This window comes from Myodes glareolus, chromosome 11, assembly GCF_982192425.1.
Source record: "Myodes glareolus chromosome 11, mMyoGla1.1, whole genome shotgun sequence".
In the NCBI taxonomy this organism is placed as follows: Eukaryota; Metazoa; Chordata; class Mammalia; order Rodentia; family Cricetidae; genus Myodes; species Myodes glareolus.
The window spans coordinates 69,901,762-69,929,622 of NC_142036.1; the positions used below are offsets into that span (position 1 = coordinate 69,901,762).

Sequence of the window (27,861 nt, forward strand, 5' to 3'; positions counted from 1 at the left end):
CAGTGTATCTCTTGGGGAGCATGTGAGTGGTTTGAGATAGACTCTCAGAGCCTTTTAGTAAGGAGCTTGGGTAGTAAGTGGGGCATGAACATCTCCCGCAGGGCAAAATACAAACATTTGCAGGGTTTGGCAACGCCCCTCCTTCCCGTAAAGTCTCTACCCTCCCCTCAGTTATGCACACCAGACTGGCCTGTGGGGGGTGTCAAGGGGAATATTTGTTAATGTATCAGTTTCTATTAAAACTGAATTCATCTTACACTCACTCTCAGAGGTTGGAACTGCCAGACCCGAGTCAAACAGAAGAGGGAAAAGGAGGACGGAAAGACACCAGGTAAAGCTAGCGCTAGGTCAACAGTTAAGAAATACAGTCATCAGAGAGGTGACTCCCAGAAAGTGACTGTAAACTGTGCGGCTAACTTCACGGACATCTCAGATCTGGGATACAGGTTCTCAAATTTGTTAGGAAATTTTATGCAAAACAATATGTAAATAGAGAGCATTTTTTAAAAAAAGATTCCAGCCCTTTCTTGGGTCACACACAGGTTAGTGAAGGACTCGCCCTGTCACTCCGCAGCACCAGTTCACGAGGAAGGGCTCAGAGGAGGGCTGTGCCGGGGGCGGGACCATGACGTTAAGGTCAAGGCGGGGCCTCCTCTTGTTCCTCCCTTGGCTGCGGCCGCCGCGGCGGTGCCTTTGCATCGCCAAAAGGGGCCCTCTGACTTCTCACTGGGCCAGTCCGGTGCTGGGTGGCGGAGCCGCACACTGCTCCAGCCGGTCTTGGAGCGGGACTCCCTTCTTCCCCGAGTTGCGAGCAACTTTCCCTGCCCCTGGCGTTAAAGTGGCTCGGGGACCGTGGCCGCCGCAGGTGGGTGAGCCCCGGGCCCGGCTCTCCGCGTCCCGGTTGTAAGCTCGAGCAGGTCAAGTCTTTGGCGCGTGCACCGTGGGGGTCCCCCGCGTCGGCTCTGCAGGCGAGATGCCTCTGGGACACATCATGAGGCTGGATCTGGAGAAGATCGCCTTGGAGTACATCGTGCCCTGTCTGCACGAGGTTGGCTTCTGCTACCTGGACAACTTCCTAGGCGAGGTGGTGGGCGACTGCGTGCTGGAGCGAGTCAAGCAACTGCACTACAACGGGGCCCTGCGTGACGGCCAGCTGGCGGGGCCGCGCGCCGGCGTCTCCAAGCGGCACCTGCGGGGCGACCAGATCACGTGGATCGGGGGCAATGAGGAGGGCTGCGAGGCCATCAACTTCCTCCTGTCCCTCATCGACAGGCTGGTCCTGTACTGCGGGAGCCGACTGGGCAAATACTATGTCAAGGAGAGGTCCAAGGTAGGATGCGTGCGGGCGCTACAGCTGCCAGGGACGGGAAACCTTCCTTCGGAGTGTTGTGTCTCCTTCGCTGGGCTGCAGCGAACTTTGGTTTATGACCAAGAAATCAGCTTGCCTTATCTGCTCCCTCGCGTCCCCTCCACCTCCCGGCCCACCTCCTTAAGCAAAAGTCCACGTTAAGGGGCTCAGGTGTGTCGTGGTGATGAGCTTCTGCCGACTCTGAAAGAATTACTCTGGTTTTGGTGATGTTCGCAGGACAACTGGCTTGTGGAGGGAAAAGATTCCAAACACTGCAACACACATGTCCGTGATCCGAAGTGCCTGCTTTAAAGCCAACCCGGCATTGCCCTTCACTGTGCAGAGGCACTCACTCTTAACCCTACTAGAGGCAAGTGCACTTTTTGCCTTGTGTGAGTTGGTTTGTAGAGTCTGGTAGGGTGGGAAGGAAGAGTTTGATATGTGGACCGGTTAAGACGCCACTTCTGCGTGCAGCCTTTGACCCCTGGCACCCAGGATTCTCTTAGACCCATCGACCCAACTGAAAAGTCTCACCTGGTGCCGAGCCCTACGGCCGTCGCCTTTCTTTTCCTATAAACTCATGGCAAAGTCCACTCAAACAATCTGATAAGGACCTTGGAGAGAGTGGTGAAGTATCTCTAGGTAGAAACCTTGTTTTTCTTCACAGAGCCGGGTATGGTGCGGTGGGTGGTGGTGATTTATGTTGGAAACGTTTCCAGGTAGAGATTGGCAGGCAGGCCAATGGGAGGTGGAGGGGCTGAGACGGTGCACACCCATTGCTTTGTTGCTTTGGGTCAGTCTTGGCTAGCTACCTTGGCCTCTTCTTCCTTTAACGATAGTCAAACCCTCTTTCCAGGAGCAATTCAGAGTGATTTGTCCTGACATTGCTGTCTGGTCAAGAGACTCTCAGAATCATTGAAACTTGTCAAGTCTAGCGAGGCAGAGCCTACTAGCAACTGAGGGACCATGAGCCTCCGCACCACTCTTTGATATTAAATGTGAGGTTTCCCAGTAGAGGTTTGGTCTTAGGATGAACTTTTGTAGTCTTATTTGTCCCCCAAACTGGAAAGAGTATTCTTATTAAAAAGCAAGCAGTCCACTAGAAATGTCTGGAGATGAAGGGCTGAGATGGATGAGTTGTGTGGGGAGCTGAAAACTGCCATCAAGCTAGGAGGATGTGTCCTGCCTGACTGCCTGACAAGTGTCCTCATGGACGCTTGGACTCAAAGTCAATCTTGGAAGAAAGTTTTGGCGTCCACATTTTAGTTTGATTTGGGAGTAGTTTGGAGTTAGCAGGACTCTGTTGAAGCATGATGGTAGAGTGTGGTTTTTTCTTCTTCCGTGAGTTTGGTGGTAGACTCGAAGGTCATCTGTGTTTTGATCAGTGTTGTTTCTGCCCTAAATAACCTTGCAGATAACCCTAGGGTTAGCCTCCAAGTCTGCTTTGACCTGGAAGGACAAATGGCTCCTTATCAAGTCGGTAAAGTTTCTAACAAACTTGGGTGTTAAAGAATTTTCCCTCGGTGGTTTAGGAATAAATTTCCCTCCTCTGAGGGAGACTGAAATTAATTGATAAGTCATGTCACGAATAGAGTTTAAAATTTACATTACTTTGACTTGATGGATGACAGGGATCCCGAGCAAAAGTTTAATTCAAAGGGAATGACAACGAAACAAAACAAAAAACCTTAGTCACCCAGGGTAAGGTGGCAGGCTGGGTGGATTTTTCAATCCCAGGTTCTCTCCTGGGCGGACGAAGTCTCTTGTCAGCTGTGTCAGAAGGTGACTATGCATTGGAAAGGGAAGTTGGTCTTACCCCCCTGAAGAGGCGTCTTTCCTTACCCAGATTTCGGCTCTCTCCACTTTTCCTGGCACAAAGCTTCATTCATACCCTGTAGAAAGTCCACCTCTACATTGGACTATTCCCTGGCTAATTAGAACCAAAAAAACAAAAACAAAAACCAAAAACAACAAAAACACCAAACAAGCAAAAACCAAGCTTAACAATCACTGTAGCTGTTTTCGTTTGTTTGTTTGTTTTTTAAACTGTAGCACTTTGATTTACATCTGTGAGACAGCAACCTCCCGTCCCTTACTCCGAGTTCGCCGATGATGCATTGTAAGGAACATCCTGTCTATAGGGCCACACTGCTTCCTTTCAGTTGGCCTGTTTTCTTCCTTACGTGCCTTTCCTCCCTCCGCGTCCTCATTCTGTACAGCTTCCCACAGTACTGATATAGACAGACCTAGTTTCCTGCTTATAGTTTCAGGGGAAATTTTTTTCATAGAGAGAATTTGTACAAATCTTAAACTTATTTATAACTTTTGATGGAGGGAATTTCTAATATTTACAAATATAGATGGGCTAATATGAACTTCCACCAGGCAGTTCTAGCAGACTTTTTTTTTTTTTTGCTCTAAAGTACACTTTAAATTTCTATGCATTGTGCTTATGAGTGCGTACATCCTCGTTGCATTTTATTTTTTTTAACTGGACTTGTAAAGGTCATTGAATACTGTGAGTGGAATTGCAAAGACACTGGGAATAAACAAGAGTATTTACTGGACCCCAAACTGAAACTGTGGGAGAGCTGTTAGGTGGTACCTTTCCCTGTCAAAAGTAAAAGTTGCTATTGGTTAGACTTTGTCTGCTTTTCTTTTGTTGAAGCCAAGTGGGGTTTGGAGTTCCCCTGGGGAAAGCAGAATCCCCTTGTGCCCAGGAGTGTGGCATGGCGCCCCCTACCCTCAAGTGTGGTCATTGCTTCCAGCTAGCATGGGTTATCTGTTCGTCCCTCCTGGAGATGGAGACCATAGCCAAGACAAATACCGCTTATAATTTGCTCCTTTTCTTTGGCTGCCCAGAGTTTGGAAATGGCTGTTTTCCAGAGAACGTGTAATTTATAGAACCGAATGTCCCTTTGCCTGAAGCACTCACTGTAGACCCAGAGTTGGGAACGCTAGCAATAATAAATACCTTTTACCGAGCAGTGTGCTGCTGCCTGGCTCCTTTCTCAGCACTGTGCTAATGTGCTGGCTTTACTTACTCTTCTCCGCAGCGGTCCTGAAGGAACTGAGCACCTAAATAATAGACCCAGGGCCTCTCCCAGTGAGGGCAAGAGGCAATTTCCGAAAGAGTTCGGGAGTGAGGCTTGGCATTGCTAAGCCTGTGGCTTTTGAGAAGTCGTTTAGGTCTTATTCAGTGTAAAATAATAACAACACAAAGACTTTGGGGGAAAAGACTTTATAATCCATGTAAAATTCTTAGAATTTTCAGTCTCTGTCCTTGCTTAAAGGCTCCGAGTGAAGTGTGAGATTCTAGTCTAGATTTGTCTGACTGAGTGTGTGTGCTTAACCATTAAGCTTTTCAGTTTAATACCCCAAGTGCACATGTGTGTCTGTGGGTTTCTGTGCAGAACCCTTGTGAGCCAGCTTACACTCACACATACAAGTGAACTGTAGAATAGTCTAGTTCATAGTTAACTATATCTCAGGCTATAACACACACACACACACACACACACACACACACACACACACACGTTGAATGAAGTGGATCAGTCAAATGCCTTTGAAGGGATGAAGTTCCGGGTTGGATTTTCCAGTGCTGTTTTTAGGAAAGTATTGCTAGGGCAGTTATTAGGACCCTAACCAGAGCATCTGTGGACTGTGGTGGTGACAGGGTTTGTTAAGTGCAGACAGGCCAGCCCTTCCCTGGAGACAATGCAGAGGGCCAATGAAGCAGCAGGAAGTTGATGAATTAGAGAAAGCTCAGCACGCGGTGGTGGGCTTGCTCCCCGTTGTGGAGCAGCTGTTTGGCCCACCCTTCTGGTTGTATCCAGAGCGCCCACCCGTTACTTAATGGAACTCACCCTAGCTGGACATGACTCTAAGCAAACATGGGATGAGGTACGGTGCCGATCAGATATCTCTCAGCACACAAGCACAGGAAATGCAATCAGGAGTCTCAGAGGACTGGAGCCGTGAACATGGACCCTTCGTATCCAGCTGTGCTCACTTGCTGAGTTTTAAGGCCTTTCTCTTTGCTCCTCTGCTTGTGCTCTCTCTCTTCCCCCTCTCCTTCTAGTCCAGCGTTTGCTGCTGCTGTACACACATGGCGTAAGGTTATGCCTCACAATGGCCGCTTCAGCCTTGAGGCCAAGATGGACGGAGGCTTGAACACAAGCCCAGAATTCAAGTTTCCATTGCCCTGGAGAAAGCCTGCTTGTCTTCACCTTAGCTAACTTTGGGGCCCCATGAGCCCTGGTTGGGGTGACGGAAGCCTATCGAAGCAAGTATCACAAATGTGGTTGCCAGAGCCCACGGCAGGCAGGCGTGATTCTTAGAGAGCAGAGGTTTGCCTGTACCGTCTCTACAGTTATCGTCTTCACCTGTTTGAAGAGATCATTTCTGCAACACAGCCTCAGTGAGAGGGAAGCCTGTCGTTGGTGAGGGAGCAAGCATTCACTGCGCTGTGTGGCTACTCAGGCGTCTTCCCTGCTCATGACCGAGCTAGAAATCAGTGGGCATCGGGTTAGTGTTTTCTCCAGAGGGTAGCTGGTGTCTGGTTGCTCTGTGGCAGATCTTAGTGAGAATGGGTAGGTGGAAGAAGGAGGGGAGTACTTAGAAAGCCCAAGGACTAAGGTGAGCGTGGATGTAGCAGTCAGCACAAGTGTAACTGATGTCACCCCGACCATCTTTAGTCTGGTTTTCTGATTGGAAAACCCACCCTTGCATTCTTTAGTCTTGCTTTCTTTGGACTGTTATCCGAGGCAGAGGTGGGTGGACCTCTGTGATTTTAAGGCCAGCCCGGTCTACAGAGCGAGTTCCAGAATAGCCAGTGCTACCCAGTGAGATGTCTCAAAAGTATTTTTATTATTTTTAATTATGTGTGTGCGCATATCTGTGTGGGGGTGTGTGCAGGTGCCTGTAGGTCAGGAGTGCCATTATCTCCTGAAGTTGGAGTTACAGGTAGTTGTAAGCTGTCTTATGTGGGTGACAGAAACTGATCTCGGGTCCTCTGCATGAGCAGTATATGCTCTTAACAGCTGTGCCAACTCTCTAGCCCCTAGTGTGTGTGTGTGTGTGTGTGTGTGTGTGTGTGTGTCTGGCCTCTGATTCAGCAAGAAAGTTTTTAGGCGAGGGAGGACACCTTGAGCAGCTCCTAGACAAGGGGCTTAGGGGAACAGGTGTCTCACAGAGAGGCCTTAGCTGGTTGGTCCTGGGGTCATGTGGCCCAGGACTAGCTGGTGAATGCTACCACATGAATTCAGTATTTCATTTGAGATTTTTAAATATGCTCCAGACTGAAAGCGATAATCCCCTGTAAGGCAGAATTACGTTGCTTATCTCTGTGACAGGCTTTTGGATGTCAGGAGCAGTTCCTCTTTCTGGCGGCTTAAGCGAAATCTGCACATTCTCTTCCGATTCCCGACACTGGTTAGGAAAACTAGTTTTTCATGATGACAAAGTTAGCTTTGCATCCTAGAAAGGTATCCTATGAGCCCACCATATATGGGAGACACTGCCATGAGGCCTGAAGACTTGCCCTGAGCAGAGCTGTCTGGTGAGCATCTTGAGGTCCGTCGGTAGGATGTGTCCTCTAGGGCAAGGCTCGGAAGGCTTGGTCAGCTCCGCAGTGCAGCTCTTGGCTGAATTCTCTGGTGCTGGGTCAACAAATGACATTTGACTCGGGCCTATCGAAGACCAAAGAGTAGTGGACAAGTTAGTACTGTGGACAAGGCCATTAGGTTTTTTGGTTTTTTGGTTTTAGTTATGTTAGCCACAGACTGGATGATTCCCTTGTAGCAGGACTTTGTGGCCGTTGACTAATGCTGGTCTGCGAGATACGTGCCACTTCTCTCTGGTGTTTGTCAAATGCACATGTTCTGACGGTAATGATAGCTCTGATGTGTTCTGCTGGGCATCTGCCAGGGGTGCCTGCCCAGTGGGTGGCTGAATCCAGAAGCGCTGGAATTGCAAACACAACAGACAGATCATTTTATGATGCCAGACGAAAGAATTCATCTTTGGCAGATGGCCAGGAACCATTGATTTGGGCTTGCATTCGTGGCTCCGTGGGTGCTTGCCAAGTAAGATCACTGAGCTCGGTTAATTATACATAGGATTTGTACCCCCTTTCTCTCAGTTATTTCTGTCCTAAGCCAGTGCCGCGTTTGCTTCACTTTGCCTCCTCTTGTGATACCGAGGTATGGATGAGTTTCTGCCCATAGTTTTGGTGAGCTGGGAGCCACTTCCGTGCCTCTCTTTTATACCCCCTGCCCCATCTCAGCCTTACTGACCCCCCGTGCTACACTGTAAAACGTAGCCTCTCAGGTTTTAAAGTGGGACTTATTTGGCTCCTTGCCCAAGGTTCCCTATGCTCAGAACGGTGTTGGGACATCCTTGTTTTAAGTCAAGACAGTTTTTGATTCTTTAGAAGGCACGTTAGTAACGTTACCCGCGTTTTAGAGTAAATGCGTGCTGTGGCTTGGCGGACCGCCCCCCTCCATAGATGCGGGTGTGAGCACTTGGCCCTGAGCTGGCATTGCTTTGCAAAGCTGTAGAGCCCTCGGAAAGGGGAGCCTGGCTGGAGGTAGTGGGTCACTGTGGGTCACTGGAGGAGGCTCTTGGGAGCTGCTAGCCCAGCCTCAGCTGCTATGTGCTCCCAGCTTCCTGGCAGCAGGCAATGGAGCAGCAGCCACACACGCAGGCCTGCTTCCTTCCCTGGCCAGGCTGGACTGCATCCCCTCAGGTTTTAATCCAACATAAACCCTGCCTACGTTAAGTTGCTTCTTGTCGGGTATTTGGTCGCCCCAAGAAGAAAACTAACCAAAGCAGTGCATCGTTCTCATTGAAACAAAAATAGCCCCAGATGTGTATAATTAAAGGACGTGACAGAAGTCTTGATTTTATGCCAGTTGGAAGACAATGGGACACTCAGCTCTGAGTGTCCCTACAATCCAGGGCTGGTTTTAATGGAGAACTTGAAGGGTTTCAGGATGCCGCTTGGAGGTGTAGTCTGTGTATCACCTAAGCTTGCCCCTGGTATTCACTGGTGAACAGCAAAGATGGCATCCAAGTACCTCCCTTCAGCTCCCCTGCCTTCTATCCATCATCATCAGTGACTGTGTGTGAAACCAACCCCTCCCCTCTCGGCAGTTAGATGAGTTTTTAAAAAACACACAAACAAAAACGTACCTTTCATATTCACGCTGTTTTATGGAATAATTTGAGTGGCCTGAACGGACCATTGCACTCCTTTCAACCACGCAGGCAGGAGGCACGCGCAAGATCCAGGATCAAAACTGGGTCCGCTTTGCTTCTCAACTTCACTGTGGGTGGAACCTCAAGTTTCGTGACTTCCTTTTCAACTAGAATTTTCTTTCTTTAAGGAAGGAAATCAGCTGCCTTGGATTCTCACCTTCTTCGTAACCTCCCTTCCCTGCTTTGGCTAGAATCTGGTCATGTAGGCCCCCACCAATCGTGTCGTCCCCGTTTGTAGAAGCGTGGGAGTCGCCGGTGCTATTCCCTCCCCATTGACCACTGTCACAACCCTTTGGACTTCTTGCTGAGTCAGAGAGGTCTTTCTGTCTGTCCTTGTCTGACCCTTTTACACTTCTCCCCGCACTGCCTTCTTCCTCCACCCTGACATGCTAGAAGGGGATTTGCCAGGCACCTAGCCTACTCTTCACCCCCCATGCCATGCAGTGCCTGTCTTAGGAAGCCGGCTCTCTGTCCCCTGGAAGTCAATGCGCGGCACAGTCTAGATTGCCCCGGGATGTTTATTTGGTTGTTTGTTCTGCCTCCCTTCAATTTAGAAGTTCCTGAATTCAGAGGCCACTGCACTTTGTATATGTATTTTCTTAAGATTCTAGGTGGTTGGCTTCATTTCATCTTTGAAAGGAATTTTGAACTCAATGAATGTCAGGGTGTTTAAAAGAAGAAGGAGGAGGAGAAGAAGCACATATATTTGTAAGGAGTAAAAAGGGTTTGTATCACAGTCTTTCATTGGACAAGCTATGCGGGGGCCATTCCGAAGGAGAACCTTACCTTTATAAGTTATTTTCTCTCGTTGGGAAATCCTGTGCCACACCTAGAACCTGGCAGGTTCTCCACAGGTTTGCCTCAGAGATGCGAGTTGCCCAGACTGAAACTTAGATTCCTCAAGTTCTGGTCCTAGCTCGGCCCCTTGCAAGGCAGCCTCTCGGAACGTCTCCCACTCCTTTATGAGTGAGTTAGGTATTAATTTGTACATTTTAAATTAAACTTGGGTGTTATCTGTTATTAGATACTAGAAAGGAAACCTTACACTTTATTTCATCTCACTGGGCTCTTGGGCAAATCTATTCTCCGAGCCCATTCTCTGCATCTGTAAGACGGGTGCGATATTACATCTCCTTCCAAGAGTATAAGGAGTTAGATGAAAGTGGGGACTAGATTTCCCACGGGAATGGAAACTAGTTGATTTCTGAGGCCACCCCACTTGTTCCTAGAGGCAGACCCCAGCCTGGCATGACAGCCTTGGCTGGAAAGAAACAACTGGGTGCTTCCTGCCTGCTGTGGGACTGACAGAGCAAACCCTTGCAGAAACACCCTGGGGGCCCTCCCACTTCCTGCTCTCCACCCAGGTTCCCTAACTACTGCACCGCTGGCTGCATTTCACCTTTGAACACTTAGAACGAGGCTTTACACACTCACGGTTCTGGCACAGAATAGTCGTGGCTCTCAGAGGTTCAGGGCTGCTAGCACCCTTGGCTCTAAGCACACATTCTTGGGTTTCTGTAAACCTCCTGAATCAGAAATGCCTCCCTCTCTGGGTGACTCCCTGACATGCAGAAGTTTGAAAGTTACCATGGGAGGTTCATGAGGTATGGTCCTGGTAATTTCCTGGTCCCTCTGTTAGCAAGAAAGCTAGAGTTCAGTTGACGAAACACACGCTGATTGGTTTGTTGCTACAGCCGATAGGGACCAAGTATTCTTAATTTATTTGTGAGATTTGGGAGGGAGGCAACCATGCCTCACATGCCTATAGCTTTTCTATTATTTGTGCCAATAAACTCCATTTTCCAGAGCTATAGTGGGGATGAAGCTTGGAGCTGCTGACTCCTTCCTTTTGTAGTGAGTCAAGGGGAAAGCTGATCTTAGTGAGCACAGGTTAGGAGAGTGAGCGAGAAGAAAGATTCATGGTCACGTTGATGATTGCAAGTCTGAGAATTGCGACTTGTAAGCAGTTGAGTCCCCCCAAAAATGAACATCCATATATTCCAACTTTGGATACCACTTCAGAGCCTGGAGTCCCTGGTCCTCTAGCTATAGACGGCAGGAGAGAGCCAAAGTTTGGGACTCTCTGCCCCTTGCCTGGGATCGAAGGTATGATTCAGTAGAAATCAGGGTGTGGCTGCCATTTTGCTTCTTCCTGCTTAGGTAAGGATGTCCGCGATTTTTCCATTTGGGGGTTGGAGACTGTGTTTTTGGAATTCCGAAGAACTTTAATTGTTTTTTTTTGTTTTTTTTTTGGTCTTGTTTTGTTTTGTTTGTTTGGAGACAGTCCAGTTGCCTAGGCTGTCTTGAACTCACTGCTAGCTAAGGAGGCTGCCATTGAACTCCGGATCCTCTCCACTTCCAAAGGGCTAAGATTACAGGCTTGGCCCACCATAGCCTGCTTCTTCATTGCTTATCTTGGAACTGAAGGAAGGCAGTTCCATTCCTGGATCCTCTAGAAACACTAGCACCTATTTCAGAAAAACAATTTTTCTTGTATTTTGGAAGCGGTGTTGAGTGGTGGGAAGACGACCATGCTTTGGAACGTGGGCTCACCTACCTTGCTTCGAACTATCCAACACCTCCCTGCAATGTCTCCAACTCTCAGTTATCACATTTGTTTTGGGTTTTGTTGTTTTAAGACAGATCTTGCTATGAAGCCCAGGTTGGCCTTGAACTTGTGACCCTGCACCTCATACTTCTGCTAAGTACGAGTGTGTGGGATCATACCTGACCATTCCCTTCTCTTGTCAGATGGGGCCCAGAGTCGACTCTGAGGAGCTTCGGGACAATTGAATTAATTGCTTGATGCGGAGCTAGGCACACTTATCTCTACTTCCCTGGCTCCTCATTTGTGGAGGCATCTTTCCTCCTTTCTACTCCCTACCCCTGCCCTGCCACAGATCCTCTGGCTGTCCATCCTTCTCAGAAGCCCCTTCAGCCCCCCCCCCACTTCTACCCCAGTGGAAGATCATCTGGATGCCCGCCCTCCTTTAAACCAGCAGTCTGCATCGGGTGAATTCTAATTAATGTGACTGTGGACGGACGTCCTGCATCTTGTGAATTCTAATTAATGCAGTAGTGGCAGAGTTCAACTGTCTCCGGCACTAGCTTTGTGCCCGCCGAGTAGGGAAACTTGATCTCTTCCCTGGGACTCCTTTACTGGGTGTTTCTTGTTTTCTTACCAGGCGAAAATGAACTTCTGTATTTCCTTTAAATTTAATTTTTTTTTTCTGGATTGACCATTTATCATCTGACTCTGAAGCCAGTCTGGGACCCATAGCTTGTATTGACGTGACCTGAGAAAGGAAGGTGCTAGAAAGAAGGCCTCAGCATCACAGAATGTGGAAGGACACAGCCTGTAGACTGAATCTGGGCTAGGATGGGCACTGGGGCATTTGGAATGGAGGCTGGGGGGGAGGGGGATGTGTGGGTCTAGTGTGGAAGAGGCTGAGGGGGAGCAGTGACCTGATGGTGAGGTTGGCTCTGCTGTAAGGGTGGCACAAGCCAAGAAAACAACTTGACCAGTGCTGTTTTGCTACAAGATTTCAGGAATTTTCCTTTGCCTTGGGCTCTGTCTTCAGCTTGCAGTTCACAGACAACTTCAAGCACACTCATTCCTTGGTATCTTTTGTAAAAAATTTTTTTTATCGTTTGGTTGTGGCCTCTTTTGACTATCTGACTATCTATCAATCGATTGATCGATCTCTATGGAAAAGGGTGAAATGAATACAGTTGACTTCTCTGGATCTTCATATTCAGTAGGCTGGATAGGACATATTGGGAAAGATTGGTCCTGCACGTAACATATCTTGATCTTTTTGCCATTTCCTAAGCCATAGTCTGTGAGCTATTTGCATAGTATTTACATTTTAGCAGGTGTCCGGAAAGGTTTTGGGTAGTCCATATGCGAATATCCCACCATTTTATATGGAGGACTTTGGGGTACTGAGATCCTGAGGGGTGGCTGTACTTTATATAGAACTGAAGACTTCAGTTCCCTTCAAAAGCCTGGGGACAAGCTGGTTAGTCTTTCACCTTCGAGAACATTCTTGCTGGGCTTTGGATTTCAGCTTCACTGTCTTCAGCCAGACTGACCCAGCTCAAACACAAATCACTAAACTCCTGTGTGCCCCCATTTCTTCTTCTGTGAGGATGAGTGCCCTCCTGATGGGTTCACACGAGAATGCTTTAGCACTTGGCAGGGAGATGGTGAGAGCTCAGTCTGGGCGGCTGCGCAGTAGCTGAGTGTGAGCACGGAGTTTCCTGACTCCCATGCCTTTTGGAGCGGAGTGTGGTTTCTTTCACTTAGCAATTGCATTTTCCTAATCACTGAAATGTGAATGGAGGTCTCTCCTGTCTAGTAAATGTTGCTTCAAAGTGTGGTTTTCTTTTTCAGGACATTTTTGATCATGCTTTTCTGTGTTATCTATTAATAAAGTCTTTTCTTACAGGTTGCATTTAAATCACCGTGAATCCCTTCACAAATGCTGGAATTAATTTAAGACAAAAGCATAAAGAGGCCCTCACACAATTTTCTGGGCAATCAGCCGTCACAGGTTCCCGTATTGTGTGTGGTCTCTGGGGCGCTACGTTTGATCCCCCCCCCATAAGTCTTTTTCTCATGTTAAGGAAGTTAAATGAGTCCCGTTCCCCACCCCCCACCCGTGCATTGCCTGCAGGATGACTAATGTATTTGTTCTCCGGGGAGACGTGGTAGCCTCTAGGTACATAGGATAACCAGGGTTAATGACTCCCTCTGCGACCGTGTGAGTGGCGTGACCGAGACACAGCTTCCCAGGAGTCAGGCGGTGAAACAGGTCCCATAGGAGTGCCACCTGGAAGTGGCCACTGCTAGCATCTGGGCAAAGGCCTTGGGAAGGAAATGGTTAACAGCCTGGCCTGTCCGACTGTCCTCCAGCCTGCTAGACTGGCTGATTTTGTGATTGCCAAGGAGGAAGCCCCTGCCGCCGAAAGCCTTTCTCTGGTGGCTGGAGCGCGATGGGGGAGGAGCCAGGGCTCCCCAGAGTCTGTTCCCTCCTCTGGCTGCCTGGCGGTGTGCTTGGGTGTGGGCTGGCTGCCACCCTCACGAAGCGCACGTAGCCCTGTCACTCAGTCATCTCTCAGCTGGCCTGAAGCCAGGCCTCCACGGGAAGGGCTGCTTTCCCAAACCCAAGCAGCCTGCTTCGATATGTGGATGTTGCCAGGCCTGTTTACTGCACCTAATTGCAGGACTTAGATGAATCCCCTTCAAGCCAAGGAATTAGCTACAACCGAGAAAGGAATGACAATGGTCTCTTAAAGTCCTGGCCTTCTGAGAGTTTCATTCATTTCTTGGAGGGGCGGGGAGTGACTCACTCAAAACTTTGTGCATATCTTGGGGACCCTCTGGAATGGAATCTTGACCGAATACTGTTCGATTTTATAGTCCTGTGGTCGTCTGTGCTTTTGTGCAGACTTGTGGGCATATGTGTGTTGTGTGGTGGATGTCTATGTGTTTGCCTGAATGCTTCATCTCAGGGCATGGGATGCGAGCTCATTCTTTAACATAAAGCTCTCAGAAGACTCTGGTACCTGGGACGCTATCATCAGTATCTCAGAACAACTAAGTAGAAGATTATCTTCTGCATAGTCCCTGGTGTTTACTCGTATGACCTGGAAGCTGGGGCCAAGTTCACCCAGGAGAGGCTGGGAGGTGAAGATGGTGAGTTCTCTGCCCGATCCAGAACAGGAAGGACAGGCAAACCCACTTTGCCAAAGTAACTCCGCCGCCGTTTATAAATCCCATTTGCAGAAGTGCTCAAGTTCCTTCTTGGTTGTGCAATTCAGGTGGAAGGGCACGCACACCATCACGGTGCCCTGGCCGCGAGGTTAATGTGTAGCACAGTACCCTGGGTGTGTGTGTGTGTGTGCAGGGAATGACATCTGCATTGGTGTGAACGTGGAGACTGTGAGGAAGGCAGGTGTTGCTTTCCTTGTGAAGCTAGACCAGTGGGGAACAGGGGGGATTCGGGGTTGGTTGAAAGGATTAGAAACCTGGCATGCTTTGGGCTCTGTCATCTTGAAACTTTGGGAAGGAAAGTGGGGGAGCTAGAACCATGCTACTGCCCACCAAAACCACACTTCCTTTTCTCCCCTCCTTCCATTCTGTCACAATGGTCTCTAACCAGAGGCTCTCAAAGACGGGGAAATAGTAGGGCTTGATCTTAACCATTGATACAGATAACAAGAAAGATGCTGAGACAACTCAGGACAGCAGGAGCCTTTGCCTACCTTTGTTCTCTAAGTGCTTGAGTTACCTACAGCTCCTTTCTTTACCCTGCTAGGTGGTTAGAATAAATTTGTAATAATTCTAAAGCTGGCTCAGCTGGTAAAGGAGCTGGCTGTCGCCAGGCTTGGCCATTGGGGTTCAGTCCTTGAGAGCCCACAGAGTGGAAGGAAAGAATTCCCACAGTTGTCATCTGGCCTGGCTGTGGGGGTACAGGCATGTGTGGATACATGCCTGCCCCCCAAACACACACACTCATATTATAATAAAAAAGTTTAAAACCCCACCCTCCAATGCTAAAAATACTAAAAAAGATAAAAAAAAATAATCTAAAACACTTTCAAATCCTGTTTCTCCATCGCACCCAGACTTTTTTTTTTTTTTTTTGCTTAGTTTTATGCTAGCTCATTTGGCAGCTCTTGTGGACTTTATGCTCGTGACATTTTCTTGAACTTAGAAAAAGTTTTGCATGACTTTTGGCATCTTATGAAGAAGCCTTTGTGCCCCTCCCTCTCTCTCCTCTCTCTCTCTCTCTCTCTCTCTCTCTCTCTCTCTCTCTCTCATGTGGACACATTCATGCCATGGCGTGCCTTGTGGAGAGGTCAGAGGACCACTTTCGAGAGTTCGATCTCCCCATTCTCCATGTGTGTCCCCAGGATTGAGCTTGGGTAGCCTGGATTGGTGGTAGGCGCCTTTTCCCACCGTGTCATCTCATTGGTCTGTGAAGCAGTCTTGAGCCATTTATGTTGTGGGAACTCAATCTTGGTCTCCTTGAAGCACACAGACCCTTGCTGGAGGAGGAAGGGGGCTGGGGGCTAAAGCCGCAGTTCAGTCAGCTTTTTTATGCCTCTGCATTTAATTTGCCATGGATATTTGGAGTTCTACTCATTGTCAGAGCCAAATAGAGAACATAATTTGACATGCTGGCTTCAGCTGTCTCTAACTTTAAAAAAAAAATACATTTAAGAACGAAACTTGCAAAAGACTCCGTCTCTTCTAGTGTGTTGGTTTGTTTTCCTCGCCTTCACTCTGGTCTTTGTGTTCGTATGCTTGCATGAGGCATTTCGATATCTAGAGATTTTAATTTTTCTTTTTAAAATGGGAGCAATTCCAGCTCAGAGCTGTTGGTAGACTCTGTAGGCCCCGGTGCAATCACTTGTCACCCTTCCCCACCTTCGTGTGTCACCTCATGGGTCCTGCCCAAGCACGGTGTCTTTACCAGCATGAAGTGTTCCAAAGGTAACTGGCTGTTCACTGTTCACATTCATTGCGTGAGTTAAAACATGGGCTGAGCATAAACCACTCTAAAGCATTCTCCCCAAGTATTGACTTCCACTCTGCCACCCTCAGACCCCACAAACACTACTGCTACCTGAATACTGATGAGACTGCTTCAAGCCAGAAAACTCAGCTGTGACTTTCTCCCACTGGGCTTTTTTCCAGGCTAATGAAGATGTGTGCTCTCCTGTTTCTCTCCTGATTCTTGACACATCAAGTTCTCCGTGTGGCTGTGCCTTAGGGTAGAGAGGGAAAGAGGGAAAGGGCCTCCATTGTCCTCGATCCAAACGGAAGCAATCCCAGATCTTCCGCGATGCGTTTGACTTGGATTATCTACTTCAGTCTGCATAAACCCGTTTTTACAGATGAGTTAGCTGAGGTACAAAGAGATTTAAGCACTGGTGATCCTATTTCTAGGCTGTGCTGCATTCCCAGAATTCTGTACCTCCCTCTCCTTCTTTCAGACAGGGTCTCCTTAACAAAACCACTCTTAATTGAACAAATCCTAGGGCCAGGAAAAAAAAATGCTTCAGGACTTACAGGTGTGTAGCTCTCGCGGCGGACCTGCATTTGATTCCTAGCACCCAGGTCTGGCTGCTCACAGCAGCCTGGAAACTTCAGCTCCAACGGCATCCAGCGCCTCCTGTTCTCTGCAAGTGCTGCTCCCGTCACCCCCATGTACACATAACTAAACAATAACATCGAATCCCCCAGAGGGAAGAATGAAAAGGGCAAATTCTTAAAAAGTTTTCTACTATTTCTGTGTGGCGATCAAGAGGTCAAATTTGCTAGTAGCTGAAAATTGAAAGCCTATTCAGTCAATGTCTTTAACGTTCTGCCCTTCTTGGCTTGGCATTTCGTTTTTAAGGCTGTCCAGACTGATATAAAACGCGGGATCCTCCTGCTTCAGCCTCCCTAGGAACGGAGTAACAGGTATGAGATACCACGTCAGGCTTCTTGACTAATCAGAAACAATATGTGTACACCAGTGATAAATTTTAAACATGAAATGATCAATTTTTAAAAACTTTCACAAAACACCACTTTGCGTTTTGTAAAGCTCAAGGTATACTAAGGAATCTGATTCCAAAGTCCCAAACAATAAACTACATTTTCACAAACTGCACGCTATGACTTCTTTTGTTTTCTTTTCGAGGGGCTGGGCATCAAACCTCCGCAGTCATGCATGCTGGGTGTGGCTTGACTGCCTGGCTGCACCCGCTCCCCCCAAGTGCAGTCTGCAGTGTGCCCTATGGGGAAATGCCAAGTTTTCTGTAATCTGCAAGTGATCTGAAGACGGTTGCGATTGCTGCACGGTCAGACAGCGAGGCGGTTGGTGCCGGTTAGAAGGTTAGAACGCTGGACCGCGTTTACAATCTGGCTGCGGTTCAAGCTTTCCAGCAGCCAGATGGGGTCTTGGAGTGGAAATCCAAGGCTTGACCTCTGAACTCGGTTCCTTGTTTGTTTCTAAAGTCCTCCTGCAGCCCTCACAAAAGCATGATTTTCCTTTCTGCTATCGGCGTTTGTAAAGCAGATTTTATACTTGGATTCTGCTGTAGGGTTTCTGTGTTTGTTCTCTTCTTCTTGCTTGAACGTGACTGTGGAGGTGTCTGAAGCACATATCTCTGGTGCGGAGCCAGCTCGGAACACCTGGTTCGTTCCTCTCATTTCCTGTTGCAACAGAGCTGTGGAGAGGCCTCTGGGGATGGGGGTTTGTGCAGGGGGCCAGTGCAAGGAACAAGGATGCATGAGACAGTGTGCGGAATCAGAGGGCGATTTGATTTATCTGCAAACCCAGGACTAGAACCAGGTGACAGTGACTGCCGCTGAAGGGAGACTGATGTGCTTGCTATAAAACTGCTGTGGATTTCAAGTATTGGTCAGGCCAGGAAGGTTTTGCCAATAAAAAGCCTATAATAAATAAGATGCCTTCCTGGTGAATGTCAGTGTTGATAATCATTAAACTACTCCAGCTCTGTTCCCATAAAACAATAAAGTGTTGGAGCGTTTCCCTCCGTTCGGCACTCTGGATCCTTCTACAGACTTGATGAGGCTTAGATAACAGATCCGATAAACCCATTAGTTTCCGGAGCCCGTTACTACCCTGTGCACAAATTGGCACAGACTTGATGACCCGTCACTGAGGTTTGCCTCAGCGCATCCTTAGCTTCATGATTTGAGATCCTGGCAAGGACCTGCAGACAGTTGGGAATGTGTCCGAGCCAAAACCCGTCTCCTGTCTCCTCTGGCACTCAGCCAGAAACCTCAGTGGTACAATTGGTTAGCAAGGTTGCGGCGGGACCTTTGAGCTCCCCGTGGTTTCCTTCCATTGTTTCGAACGTGATTCACATGGTTTCTGGAACCAGAGAGAGGGTGAATTTCACTCTGGCCAGAAAAATGATCTCTTCCTTCCCTTAAACACATGGATGCTCATGGTTCGAGGGGCGTCTTAATGGTAAGTCCTTAAGGGATTGTGCCAGCACATTCTCTTCGTATGTTCCATACCTGTTACAGTTAGTGGAGGATGTGTTCCTGGGAACTGGCATTATTTTCTGCTTGTATTTTATTTCAAGCTGATGTTCTAAAACGGGTTAGTGCTTCTTGATGCTCTAGAAGACACTGTTGTTCTTCTGGGCAGTGAACTTAGATCAAGCCTTTGCTCTTCTTGGCCGCTGGAGGACTGTGTTAATCACTTATCTCACTGCTGTGAAAACACCTGACAAAAGCCACACAAGGAAGGGAGGATTTACTTTGTCTCAAGTCCCAGGGCAGAGTCCATTGTGGCACGAGGCAGCTGGTCACATTGCAGCCCCAGGCAGAGACAGAACAGAGGGATGCTGATGCTCAGCTCCTCTTTAGTTAGCCTGGTACTTAGGACAGTCTCCCCTCCTGAGCTAACTACTCTACAAACTCCATCCCAGACTTGCTCAGAGACCCATCTCCAGGGTGATCCTCCATCCTGCCAAATTGACAGTCAGTATAAACCATGTAACCTGTGCTCCTCGTCCCAGGAAGGAGCCCGGGCTTACACAGTCGGTTCCAGACCACTGACCTCTCCTGGGAGCAGAGCTGTTGTGGAGTATGAAGCTATAGCACCAGCTGAAGGCAGCTTTGTTTTCTTCCTCTTTTCTTTTCTCTCTCTCTCTTTCTTTCTCTCTCTCACTTTTTCTTTCCTTCCTTCATTTCTTCTTTAAGGTCCACTCAGTAGGGAGAGACTGGGATGGTGGGGAAATCAGCAAGTAATTGTGCCTAAATGACTTTCAGTGTTGGCCCTTACACATCTGACAGCTGCCAGAACACATAGCAATTCCCTGTGTGTTCTAAGGGACTTCATTTGTCTCCTCCTCTCCAGCCAGGCCGTTCTGTCTGCTCCCAATCACCTTCCCTCAAACCACCATCTACTCTGGTGGTGCCATCACTTGTTAAATCCTTATTACAGTCACCTCCAAATCCCACCTTCAGGGAGATGCCCAGGCTAACAGACTAACTTCAGCTCTGCACAGGACATCACAGTGACCCTTGCAAGCAGCTTGTGGGATTGCTAGCTGCGCAGAGAAGTGTGGGACATCCTCTGATCTAAACTTCAAGTTCCTTGCAAAGCCAGGCCGCTACTCACCAGCTAGCTTGCAACGTGTGTGAGGCCCAGCTTGGCTCTGTGTTTTCAGGCTCGGTTGGGAATCAACTCACTCACTGACCCATCGGTGGCTTAGTTTGGGGCTGTACTCGACTAGTCTAGTCTGTCACCTTACTCATGAAGTAACCTTGCCTATTTATCAGGGAATATTAAACCGGATCCCTAAAGTATACCTGAAGGTAGATTTTCAAAACAGAAGAAAGAGCTATTTATCTAGGTAGCATGGGATTGGGCTTCAACAAAGAACCATTCATAAGTTCGTTGATATACTTGTCAGCTTTCAGCGGGCAACATCTGTGTGCTCCTTAGGCGCTAAGATCACACTGGTAAACAAGATAGGGAAAAGCTTTCGACCCTCATTTATATCACCAGTTCCAATATTTTCCTTAGATATCCCGAATCCCTATAAAATATTTTTAAATTATAGTGGTGTCTTGCGATGAGAATATGTTTTATATTTTGTTTCTTTCCCCCCATCTCCATTATATTTCCATCATGAAACTAAAGGTATATAAGTCTGTAATTATAATTCTCAGGATTTTTTCTACGTGGCTTTCTACTTTCTTCATTCAGTTTGTGAGTGTAGAGGTATTGCTTAGACCAAAGAAGAGGACCTCAGGTTATCGCCTGGTTGGATAATCATCAAGAAGAACATAAGAGGGGGCTAGAGAGATGGCTCAGTGGTTAAAAGCACTGGCTGCTCTTCCAGAGGTCCTGAGTTCAATTCCCAGCAACCACGTGGTGGCTCACAGCCATCTATAGTGGCATCTGATGCCCTCTTCTGGCAAAAATCTTCTATGCAGATAGAACATTCAAATACATAAATAAATCAATCTTTAACAGAAAAAAAGAACATAAGAATTATGGAATATACTTAATATACATATATTTATTTTTCCCCCTCAAAGACATCTCCCTGTGTTATCGGTGTTGAGTGATTAAGGCCTAGCTTCCCACTGACCCCCTTACTCCCTTTGGAATTAGGCATAACCTTTTTGTAAGAAAACAAGCATAGTTCCACAGTTCAGGGCGCTGCTAACCAAGCACCGTTCCTAAGCCGCACACCAAAGGTTCTTTCTTTTATCTTTCCCCTCTCTCCCCAGCCTCTTCTTTCCTTCCTCTTAGAGGTCTAAGTGTAAGACAGGCACCTCCCTCTTCCCTCCTTCTTGCTCCAGCTTGAGTTCTGACATTTCATCCATGTGTGCACTGTGCCAGCCTCTCTCATCTTGGGATGCTGATCTTGTGGGGCTCAGACGGGGACTTGGAACCTGTGTTTTCAAAAATGCTAGAGGAAGGCAAACATCTTGTTGATGACATAGATGAGTGCCTTTAGAAGGTTCTCGATGTTCTAAAGTGTTCTTGCCCCACACCTAGTCCTAAGGCACGGCCTGCCTGATAAGCTTTCATACCAAAGGTTGCCTCGTGCTAATTTTATGTTCTGACGGTAATCCAAAGTTATGTACTATATACGTCTGTGTACAATGAGGGTATTTAAACTTTTTTTGTAAAAAACAGTATCCTTGCAATGTCTCCACAGGCAATGGTGGCTTGCTATCCAGGAAATGGAACAGGTTATGTCCGCCATGTGGACAACCCCAATGGCGATGGCCGCTGTATCACCTGTATCTACTACCTGAATAAGAACTGGGATGCCAAGGTACTGTGGAATAATGGGGAAGGGTTGGAGTGGGTTATATATGCCATAAAAAGTGCAGATAGGCGTGTCCTGAGAGGAGTATGCCACTTCCAGTTAGATAAAAATATTCAGGTTAGAGTTTCTAATAGTCCGTCTCCACTGTTTTATTTTTTTTAACCTTTCCCCTACTTGTGGAATTAGTACCAAAGTTGATGAGATTAAGGACAGTGACTATAAAGTTAATTAGGTGGAGGAGGGGGAAGTGATCATGAAGGTCAAGGGTTAGTGAGGGAAGTAATTTAACACTGGGGTGCAGAGCTGATGTGGTTCTCAGCTCAGCATATAATGTACACCTCCCAGCAGCAACACTGAGAGAACTCCACAGAAACGGAGGAGTGGAGTACCAAACTGTCCCTGACACAGATTTCCCACATTGTCCTCTTTCTTGGGATGATGTGTCCCAAAGGGAACCGTTTGTCATAGCTTGTGAATGGCAGAGGTTGTGTGGCTTATTTTTGAATGGTAGGTGGTAGAGATGGAATGGATTGAGATGTGACGTTGGTGTAGCGTGGTCTGCCCCTTGTATACTCTCTGAAAGTTAAGAATGATTTAGGGGTCTGGGTAACCAGGGAACTTAGAAGCTTGTTTAGACTGGAATTCTGTGCATGTGTTTGCTGTTCATTAGTGCAGGCTCGGCTGTGGTAATGTCTGTAACAATGACTGTCTCATATTCAGTAGTAAGACTGGAACAGTTCCTCTAGGGCTTAAAAGTATCTTTGGGGATGCTATGGTGTGCAGAGTTATTGCTCCAAAAATAATAAACAAGGAAGAACGAAATCAGCGAATGTTTGATCTTCTGCCAGTGTTGGAGCGGTGTGGTGTAGAAACATCGATGTGTGAGGCCTGATTTCTACTCTAATGCCTGTTCCAGGAGGGCAGTCGGTTGTTTGTGTGACAAAGGAAAAGCCAGTGAAGAAAGTGTCAGGTGTCCAAAAAGGTGTAGACGGCGTGGTGTGAGATCTAGGGAGTGGTCCAGTCAAGGAGGTCAGATGGCATTTGAAGAAGACACAGGAGCACTATAAACTGTTAATGCAGGGGCAGCTGTCTGTGATGAGCGCTTAGACTCAGTATTTGACGGCTCTATGAAATTGTTTAGGATTTGTTTGCTTGCTTTTTGGGGTTGAAGCATCCTGACACGGACAGTTTTGTGTGAGGCCCTCTGACTGTCTGCTGTTTTGTGTTGTGGCCGTCATGGCTGTGTGAGATGCTGGTCTGAAGTGAGTGAGGAGCTGATGTAACTAAGTCTGAGATAAGTTTCACTGTAAAGTACGAGGGGAGTAAATATCTGGGGGGTAGAACCCACTTAAAATGAGGCAGATGAGATGTTTGTCTTTGATAGTGCGAATGTAATCTTGCTGGTACACTTCCTATGAGAGCAGGAAATAACCATTCCTCTTCTTGGCCTTCAGTTACATGGAGGGGTTCTGCGGATATTTCCAGAAGGGAAATCGTTCGTAGCAGATGTAGAGCCCATTTTTGACAGACTCCTGTTCTTCTGGTCGGACCGCAGGAACCCACACGAAGTCCAGCCCTCCTATGCAACCAGGTAAGAGTCAGGGTCACAGTTCTTCTTCTAGAGCGTGTGTGAACCCCCAGTTCCCTGAGAACTCTTAGAACTTATATCCCATACTAGGAAGTGCTGGTCACACCCCAAAACTGATAGGTAAGCCTGTTTGGAATGATAGAAATTGAAGGGACTCTTTAGGATTCAGTAATCTACAAATATAACCATTTTAAAATAACTATTAACTTATTTTCTGTGAGTTGTGCATACTGGTCTCTGTTCCTTAGATACCTTTCCCTTTCCTTCTGTCCCTTCCTCCGTCCGCTTAGGGAAAAAAAAAAAAGTTGCTTGGGCACATCACACTCCTGTAATACCAGCAGTCAGAGTGTAAGCAGGAGGACTGAGAGTCCAAGACAATGCGAGCGAAGTGAGACCTAGGCTTGGAAACATCGAGGACCAAACAGCAGCAACAAAGCCTAATGTTGAACTAAGCCCTGGTCATTGAAAGTTCTGCTTCTTTGAGTGAACTTGGTTTGTCAATTTAAGCAAAGAAAGAACCTTGGGAAAGGAAAGAATAATTTGTTCTAAATTCATTTCCTTTTCACTCTTTCTGTTTGCCTGAGTTAACCTTAAAGTTTGCCTGGGCTAACATTACCTGTGTCATAACAATTGGATTTTTTTAGTTTTTGCTTGCGCCACCTGTTCATCATTTCATCCATTCATCTATTTTTGAGACAAGGTCTCATGTCAGGATGACCTGGAACTCACTCTGTAGCAGAAAATGACCTTGAGTTTCTGATCCTCCTGCCTCTACCTTCTGAGTGCTGAGATTATAGACATGTGCCATTGCACGTGGCTTTTGTGGGGCTAGGGCATTATGCACGCTGTGCACACACTCTGTTAACTGAGCGACAGCCCCAGACCTACAGCTGAATGTCTTTAAATCTTTCCTTCCTCCCTCCCTGTCTTCCTTCTTTCCTTCCTTCCTCTCTCCTTCCCTCCCTCTCTCCCTCCCTCCGTCCCTCTCTTCTTTCTTTCCTGCCTCTCCTCCTCCTTGGCACATGGACGTACAGGTTTTAAGAGTCACTGAATATCTTAGAATTATCTAATCTTAATCTAGAAAACTCTGATAAAAAATACTTATGTCTGCTTCTACCTCCAGTTCTCCCTTATCTCCCACCAAGCGCTGGGGGCCAGGCAGAGCACAGAGCCCTGCAGAGTGAGGCTTGTACTGGGAGTAGCAGCGAGGTAGGGGAGAGAACCTTGTAGGAGGACAGTGGTGAGCCTTAAAAAGCTTCACTTCTGCCGTAGGCACAGCCCTCTAGACTCTCCAACCCGAGCCCAGCGACACAGGTTTGGTCACACTGTAGCGTGCTCTGCACAAACAGGCCACTCGTTCTCTCCGCTGAAATCCACTCGTGGCTTGTTTTGTGGGGCTCAATAATTGGACCCTGTTTTGTGGCAGGGTTCTCTTATTTCCCAGCCCCATTGTGATCAACTTTAGAGGGAAAATATCAGCAAGAGTGATTAGAAGCCCTTGGGATTTTTGCTGGAAATCTTAATGGAAATTTTATGACTAAGAATGAGTATAAAAGTCAAAGTTTTAAAAGTCCAAGCATGAGATAGCTCCGATTACAATTTGTCCCGTGGATAGGACAAAGCCAAGGCGTCAGTACTGAACTGCACCGTTTTACCGAGGTCTAAAACTAAAGAGAGCAGGCCTCGTGTTGGACTTGTGAATCTGCGACTTGTGAAAGCGCCACTGAGATGTTACCTCCCCTGCGCTGGTCCCTTCCCATGTCTTGAGCCTCTCTCCCCAGTCCTTCCTATGCAAACTGCGCTTCCCCTTGGCATCTTTCCTGCAGAGTCGCCCACTGGGCACTGAGAGCCTAAAGAGGGGGAAATAGTGACCGCATCATTGCATTCCCAGCACCTGGCATGTGCCCGGAACCCACGTGCTAGATGACACTTAGGTAGAATTGAGCCCAGAGGAAATGCTTTGAAATTAAAATAAGAGCGAACTTCTGATAAGAGGTGGTTTTACAAATGGTTTTAGTGTGAGCTTCACAGAGTAAGTTTGAAGACTTTGGTGTTTTCTAATTACATGGGCTTGTCTTTCACAGGTACGCTATGACTGTCTGGTACTTTGATGCTGAAGAAAGGGCAGAAGCCAAAAAGAAATTTAGAAATTTAACTAGTATGTATCTGATCATTTTCTATGACTTTGCTTTTTTCTATTTTGCAATACACTGTTTAATCTCAGTTGTAACTTAGCTTCATATATATAATGATATCTGAAATATTGGCCTTCATGCTCTTTAAAAAAAAGAAGGAAATGTGGGGGTCCTTTCCCCTCGCAATATCAAATTTTGTTCATGAATTTAGCATTTATACAGAAAATAAAATGGATCCTAGCTCCAATAGCTAATTTACATTGATACGGGATTTGATTCAGTCTAAAATATAAATACATATATGAAAGTGGGCTCTTGCCAAACTGCCGTGACAATATCATTCCTGTCACCTCCATTCCGTATTTATAAACCACACTTCCCAAACTCGGCGGCACTAAGCTGAACATTGCTGAACAGCGCTTTAGAGGCTGAGACGGGCGGAGCGTGAGTGTGAGGCCAGCCTGATCCCTCTACTAAGACCATGTCTCTGACTCCCCCAGGGACGGTCTCCCCAAAACGTTGTACAAGTGTAGTAATTCTGCCAGGTTGGTTTATGGAAAAGGTAAAGCCCTGACCCTCTGAATGAGGGAAATGCTGCACCTGTATTCTCCTTGCTAGTGACTACATGCCTTAGACGTCTTCCAGTAAGACCCGGAGATGCAGCTCAGAGGTAGAGGGCTTGTCAAACGCACAGGGTGTCCTGGGTGCAGTCTTCTGCACTGACAGATAAATAAAAGTATGTTTTCATAAAGACATGGGTGTAACTTCACCTCACACATGGGTATAGAGATACCTATCAGATGCCAAGGGAGACACCTTTTCAAAGTTCTGTCAGGAATCTCAATTTGCTTATAAAATGGGACATTGTTTAATAGAGGGGTGTGTGCTTAAGTGTGTGTGCATGTGTAAGAGAGGGAGTGTATATATGTTTCTGTGTGTGTGTGTGTGTGTGTATGTGTGTGTGAAAGAGAGAGAAGGAGAGAGAGAGAGAGAGAGAGAGAGAGAGAGAGAGAGAGAGAGAGAAAGAGAGACTTGGTGACATAATTCATCAAATTGACTTTCTAATCTTTCTCTCTTTTTTTCTTCTTTTCTCTCTTGCCCCCAACCCAGGGAAAACTGAAGACTGACTGTAGCTGGGAAATCCGCTGGCCTCGTTCACTTAGTAATGGTTCCTGAAACTTTAAGGATCCAGAGCCAAAGAGTCTGTAAAATCCCCTACTGCCTCCATCATTCACATCCCTGTCTTGTTTGTGGTACTTCGTGTTTTCTTGCCAGGACTGAGTTGACCTTCAGACACTCTTTGCCAGATGAACTCGTTAGCTAACTCTAGAAATACCTGCCAACGTCCGCATTGGCCAGCGGTTTAACGGATAGGTTTGGGGATCCGGCTGCTGAGATGAGACCCAGGAGACCCAGGAGTGACTCTTATTTGCACTTTATGTATATTTCCTGTTTGAAAGGAGGAGGATTGCAAAACACATTGGTGACAGATGCCACAAAGAGGCACCCTTGAAACCTTAGCAGCAAGAAACAGAGATACATATCATCTCAACAATTTCCAGATGTTAACCCGAGACTGGACAGTTACAACAACCTAATGGCGTTATTACCTCTAGGAAGGGTTGCTATCATCGTGATCCATTTATAAATGTCCCACGGTGGACACAACTTTTTCCTGGCCCTACAACCTGGACTTTCTAAATCGATGGCTTTCTTGTTGAAGATGACAACTCCATTACTCTCTATTTTGACTTCTTACTTGGAGAACCTAATTATGCAGAGAATAAAACTGGCCATGTAGTTTGGGTTGTTTTTCTGGCATCGAAATTGGAAGTGAAATCAAAGGACAGAAAAACTTCCTGGTAATTCAGCATAATTCTTCTGCCCACTGTCTGGGCAGAGTAAAGCCTAGCGCTACCCAATACTCTTGTGCGCGGTGAACAGGTCGAAAAGGAAGACGTGTTTGGAAGCGCAGGCAACCCCTTCGCCAGTGCGCCTTCCCACCGTTATCATTAGCAACGACGAAGAACAGTGCGCTGTATTCTTGAAAGAGATTGGAAATAAAAAGATCTCAAAGCCGTTAGAGTTCTGCCAAGTTGTCTGCCCCCACCAACTGTTCTTTAGCCGCCTTGAAGCTTGAGAGCCACCGGCTGGTAGTGCGGCCAGACTTGTGGATGCTGCTTCCTCCAGAACTCCGCACTAAGCACCTGCTTTGTAAAAGCTATCCGTCCTCGTTTTGGCTTCTACCTCCCCATCTCTGAGATCTCTATAATTTCTTGCTAGAATCCCACGAGCATCACAGACCCGGAAATGTTTTGTTTCATCGTGTTCAGATGTACAGACTTTCCAAGAAAGAAGCTGGTCTTTTTCCTTCGATCATTTTGGAAGGTGTCAAGAAAGAACTGCCGTTCCTTCCCACCATGGCTCTATTTTATTTTATTTAGTATTTTTCACCTTCTAACTTACGATGTCATTTCCTTATTTATTATGTCTATTGTCTTGTAGCCTATGGTGTCTAGAGTGTTAAGTACAACAAAGACAGGGACTTTGTACATGTTTGATCAATGCAACATACTCCCAGCACCTGGCCCATAGCAAGGGCTTAGTAAACATGTGTTCAATAAACTCAGCCTCCTCGGTAATGGTTTGATGTATTTTCTTTGTCTTTGTCTTTGGCTTGTTGGATTTTTTTTATTTAT

At 47.0% G+C, this 27,861-nt stretch overlaps 1 protein-coding gene across 1 annotated transcript; it reads left to right on the plus strand.

Moving 5' to 3' along the window:
- Positions 1 to 676: 676 nt before the first annotated feature.
- Positions 677 to 27,804, plus strand: Egln3 (egl-9 family hypoxia inducible factor 3). Its single transcript, XM_087911802.1, has 5 exons — positions 677 to 1,330; positions 21,326 to 21,445; positions 22,894 to 23,030; positions 25,112 to 25,185; positions 26,273 to 27,804. Exons 1-5 carry the CDS (start codon positions 974 to 976, stop codon positions 26,287 to 26,289), a joined length of 705 nt encoding a protein of 234 aa, XP_087767928.1. The 5' UTR covers positions 677 to 973; the 3' UTR covers positions 26,290 to 27,804.
- Positions 27,805 to 27,861: the final 57 nt, after the last annotated feature.